This window comes from Colobus angolensis, unplaced genomic scaffold (genome assembly GCF_000951035.1).
Source record: "Colobus angolensis palliatus isolate OR3802 unplaced genomic scaffold, Cang.pa_1.0 Scaffold175, whole genome shotgun sequence".
NCBI lineage: Eukaryota > Metazoa > Chordata > Mammalia > Primates > Cercopithecidae > Colobus > Colobus angolensis.
This window is the reverse complement of record NW_012114877.1, coordinates 1,464,017-1,469,665: the sequence shown is the minus strand read 5'-3', so window position 1 is coordinate 1,469,665 and position 5,649 is coordinate 1,464,017. Positions and strand designations below refer to the sequence as shown.

The 5,649-nt window shown below is 37.4% G+C and overlaps 1 protein-coding gene across 1 annotated transcript; it reads left to right on the top strand.

Annotated features, from left to right (window-relative positions):
• Window positions 1–2,034: 2,034 nt before the first annotated feature.
• NPVF (neuropeptide VF precursor) lies at window positions 2,035–5,649 on the top strand. Its single transcript, XM_011938561.1, has 3 exons — window positions 2,035–2,213; window positions 3,489–3,889; window positions 5,410–5,649. Exons 1-3 carry the CDS (start codon window positions 2,076–2,078, stop codon window positions 5,459–5,461), a joined length of 591 nt encoding a protein of 196 aa, XP_011793951.1. The 5' UTR covers window positions 2,035–2,075; the 3' UTR covers window positions 5,462–5,649.

Below are 5,649 nucleotides of genomic sequence, written 5' to 3'. Positions count from 1 at the left end.
GGGTTCAAGCGATTCTCCTGCCTCAGCCTCCCGAGTAGCTGGGATTACAGGCATGTGCCACCACTCCTGGCTAATTTTTGTATTTTTAATAGAGATGGAGTTTCAGCGTGTTGGCCAGGCTGGTGTCGAACTCCTGACCTCAGGTGATCTGCCCGTCTCAGCCTCCCAAAGTGCTGGAATTACAGGCATAAGCCACGTGCCTGGTCCAAGAGCCATAGTTCTAATTACCTTCCAAACTTGGAGGCCTAACCTGGTAGAGGCAGGGAGCAATTAGTCATATGTGGATGCTGACTGTAATCAGGAAAACTCTAATGGATATGCCAACACCCCAGGTAGCAGCACTAAAAACTGGTGAGCGGCTAAATTTGCATTTTATTTGAAAATGACAACTAGATAAAAATATATTTTGAAAAAGACCCAGGCTGATGCCTTCTGCTTTTTCTGGGGTGTGAATTCCGTCAACAAAACTTGCCCCTTGATTCATCCATTTCTCAAAAGTTTGGATCTACTGACCACACACATACACACCACACACACACACACACACACACACACAGAAATTCCATCAGCATTTTGCAAAAGAACAATTTGGAAGAGAAATGTATTAAATCCTCAGGGAAATTAAACCCAAATAATCCAATAATGGCATTACAAAATTAACACTAGACTATGAATTGAATTAATTGCCTCCTACTGTGGGGTTCTTGGCTACCACAGACCAAAACAAATGAAGCCAATGATGTCAAATGCCTTAAGAGAGACCACAGGCAAGTTTGTATCACAAGAGTTCACCCACTGTGGTTTTTCAACTTTCTGGCTTGTTCTGGAGATCAATACGAAGAAAGATCTTCACTTCTGCCATCTCATGTCTCAAATTACATACGGTAGGTTGGTGAGAGATGTGAGAGGTGGCACAGTGCTAGACACAACAGAGCAATTTTACGACTCTTTGTGAATTACCTCTAACTGTCCGTGTCTAGAAGTAGCTGGACTGTTGGAAATCCACGCAAGTCTTTTTCTCCTGAAAGGACTGAAGGGACTGGTGGGAATAAGTAAAAGTATCTCTAGAACCCAGGCAGTCTAGTGATAAGGCAGATATTTAAGAACAGTCAGCTACTCCAAAAGAGATTCACTTTGGCATTTCAGTAAATGCGCATTTATTTCTGTAAATTCTCTTTTAATGCCATGATGTCAGCACGCCTTTGACAATACGTGATTACCCAAATAATATGTGCCCTGGGACCAACAAAATTAGCATGTGTATGACTTACCAGGCCCCTGCTCATCTTCCTAAGGACTTTGAGAGGGAAGGTAGGATGCAGCATCTTGATGGAAAGAAAATTTTGGTGATTTACACAGCTTTACAAAATAAGACCCATAGAGCAAATGCAGAGGGTCTGACTGCCTCCAGCTTCTCCTGAGACACCAGTTTGTCAAAATGCCTATCAAGTATTTGCTCGTATACACATCCTTCACGTTACAGCTGACATTGACCCCTGAAGCTTTTTTAATAACCAAATAGCATTTTACAAAAAAAACTAATTCATGGCATTTTGTTGGGATATTATAATTTTTCACATTCTTAATTTTGCTTGACATTTTGAAAATACTATGCCTGACTCTTTTGTGCAGATTTAAAAAAAAAAAAACCATAGCTAGCATGGATTAAATACTTCTTTTTCCTTCCCTCAAGAATTGACACAAACATCAAAAACAAAATGCTTTTTGTTTAAACTTAGAGAAAGGAAGCATTCTGTTTGTTTGGAATCTTAATTACTATCGCCCCAAACTTACCTAATTAGAAACTCTTTTATAATGAGGAAAATTATTTTCAAAGTTAATGAATTTGCAAGCACAAACATTGCTGTCTTCCCAGAATGAATTATTCACATTCCTTACATGCATATTTTAGTTGTACATTCTAATTAATATTAGTACTTAAAATGTGTGAGATTGATTTCACTGTTAAAAAAAAACTTGCCTTTGTTTTTAGATGATATAAAAACACCACAATTTTTTTCTCCTCTCATAAACATTGGGCTGCACATACAGACTTAATTTTAGATTTGGACAAAATGGAAATTATTTCATCAAAACTATTCATTTTATTGACTTTAGCCACTTCAAGCTTGTTAACATCAAACATTTCTTGTGCAGATGAATTAATGATGTCCAATCTTCACAGCAAAGAAAATTATGACAAATATTCTGAGGTAAGTTTTTAAAATCTCTCTGAGTAACATTAATTATATAATATTAATCCTAAGTCTAATGATTTTGTAAAGAGTAAGAAGTAAGTTGGTGTGTACTCTGTTTTATTGTCAAACTTCAGCCTTCCTCTGACAATGTATAAATGTAACTTGTATTATTTAGCACAACAGCAATCAGGCTGGCTTCTGTAATAACAATTGTACTGGTGAGTATGGTACTTAGCAAGCATACAGCACATTAATAATTTTCAATCAACTCACAAGTGCATATTTGGAGTAAATGGTTCGCAGAACTAAGATTTGGATACATTTCAGCTGGACATTCAAAGTGTTTTAAACTACAAATAAACCAAAAAAGACATTTATTTTGGGCTTAGCAATTACAAATTGACCAATGTGTACTAAATCTATACCTTAATAAAGTGTCTACCCCTAGATGGTAAAATTGCAAATTGTTTTTATTTTCTTTTACATGTTTTGCAAATCTGCTGAAATTAGTGTGTATACTCATTTTACTCAAGCAATAATCAGAAAACAATCATTTGAAAATCTCCATATGACAGGCTCCTATGATAAAGACTTAATCTAATTAAATATTCTCTGTATTTGAGATGGTTCCTACAAAGTTGGCATATTTGTGATGCAGTAACCCATAAACCAATGGGTTCTTTACTAAAAATATATTTTATATTCTAATAAAAATGCAATTGGTTTCTTGAGAAAGCTTTAGAGTGGAACCCTCAGTAAGATGGAATAAAAAAAAGAAATTCACTGGGCCTCCTACAACTATACCCCAAAAACTGGCCAGCATCTCTGTTTTGATGTACCGTGTTTCCATGTGCCACTTTGGCCTTTAAAGAGAAACATGAAAAAGGAGTGGGAAGTTTCTCCAAAATCAAATTACAAAAATATATAAAATATTCCATAAACAACATGAATCAAAAAAAAACCAAAAGAGAATAACTGCAGTAAAATAAACTTTTGCCTCATTTCAGAACTTCATTACGTTCCTGCTGCTTGAACTCATTGCTGTATTCACTATATATATTTTATAAATATTTTATGGTTGTCTTACAATAGTCTAGGGACAGAGAAACTAGATTGCTTTAAAAAGCTTAATACAAATTATTTATTTAAAAATTCTGCACATAAGAACACAAACTTTGTTTATAGCTTTAACAATTCTGCAGATTAAAGTCTAGATTTAATTTAATTGGGGGCTTAAATCTATTGCTTATAACAACAGTATGTTATTGTAGTGGTCATTTCTAATTATAGCCTAGAGGATACCCAAAAAGGGAAAGAAGACTCAATTTTGAGGAATTAAAAGATTGGGGACCAAAAAATGTCATTAAGATGAGTACACCTGCAGTCAACAAAATGCCACACTCGGTCGCCAACTTGCCATTGAGATTTGGGAGGAACACTGAAGAAGAAAGATGCGTTGGAGCAACAGCCAACCTGCCTCTGAGATCTGGAAGAAATATGGAGGTGAGCCTCATGAGACGGGTTCTTAACCTGCCCCAAAGGTTTGGGAGAACGACAACAGCCAAAAGTGTCTGCAGGACGCTGAGTGATTTATGTCAAGGATCCTTGCATTCACCATGTGCCAATGACTTATTTTACTCCATGACCTGCCAGCACCAAGAAATCCAGAATCCCGATCAAAAACGATCAAGGTAAATACCTGAAAACCAGTCAAAGTGCATGGGCAGTTATATGGAGGTGGTCTAGAAACTTTAAAAATGACTACACCTTTTCAACATAAGTTTCTAAGACAGTAAGTTTCCTAGAAGGAGAGAGAGGCAAAGACACAAGGAACTGAATACCTGTACATTGGGAACTGTAGAAGGCCAGGTACAATAAGCATGGCTCAAGGTATAAAATCATAAGATGGCTTCCCCTAAGCCACATATGAGCATCAGTCTCATTATCCTGTAGCTGATGAGTAAGTCCATGCAATGACAGGATATTGTCTGACGCTGGACCTCTCCCACATAAAAAGTCACACGGGAGAGAGCTGTTCAGGTGTAAAGGACCCCATCTCAATAATCCAGGTCTCAAATGCAGCAGGTTTCCTTTCCTGACTTTTAATCAAAGTGTTTTCTTTTTTCTGGATCTCATCTTATAAACTCTGTTATAATCATTATTTATATTAAGTAAGAAATATGTATTATCTCCTATGTATACATCAGAATGTAAGATTTAAAAATTAATAAGCTACCTACCTATTATTTTATAGTAGAGAGTGTATGCTTAAAAAAATTTTTTTTATGTGAAGTAGAACATGATGCTTTAGTTAAGACCTGAAGAAAGTACAGTGGCAGACGGTGTCACCTTATCTGACACAGTCTGCCACTGTACTTCTCAGGACACTCCAGGTTTGTTCTTTTCCATGGTACTTATCCTCATCTGACATATATTTAGGGTCCATGTCTTTTCCATTTCTTTTCCATGTGACTTATCCCCATCTGACATATATTTAGGGTGCATTGCCTTTATTAGAATTTCAGTCCTACAAATCCCATAATTTTTGTCCACTGCCATATCCCCAGAGACTAAGAACTGTGTCTGCCACATAGTAAGCCCTCAATATTTGACATGATAAATGAAATAAGAGAGGCACTAATAAGATCCTGCAGAGGGTCAGAAAAAAAGAGGATGTTTCTGTATGTGGAAACCTGCCTTTGAGAAGCAGCTTTCTCTTGAACATTTGGAGACTGGTGGGAAGAGGGAGGTCATTTTTAGGCACTAAAGCAAGGTGAGCCAAGAACAGCTGAGGCACCCTTTGGCAAGAGCAAAATATATGCAAAAAGGAGAGAAAGAAGGCTAGACAGAGTAAGAGCAGAGAGCGCAGATATTGAGGACCTGGACAAGAACTTGGGGCACCATTCATCAGGAGAGGGAGAACCGTGACATTTCTGCTGAGGTTCTGGGATGTTATACAGAGGCAGAATTGACAGCTAATCAGATGTTGGGAGTGGGGCGGTATGGAGGGAGAGAGATGAATCAATGATAAGTGTTTGGGCCCAAGTGCCCATCACAGATTCAGCATCCCCCCAATATCTCACTCGTGTCAAGTGCAACACAATCCAACTCAAGTATAATTAGGCAGTTAGGACTATGGCTTGTATTTGTATGCACTCTTGCATGCTGTTGTTCTGATGGGTGAGAACATTTTGTACTGCTTACATTTTAGGAGACTGGTATTCCAGAAAATGGATGATGCAGAACTGAAACAAGAAAAATAAGAAACCTGGAGCCTGTCCCTAAAGCTGTGGCCTGTAATCTACAAATAGCTCTATAGCAAGGACCACAAGGAAGGGCAGCTACATACATTTCATCAGCTATGGATCATCAACGGCAATTTTTCCTTGTCAGTACGACTATAATAATATCTTGAAAGTTGTAAAAATTTAAAGCATATTTGTTATGTAAA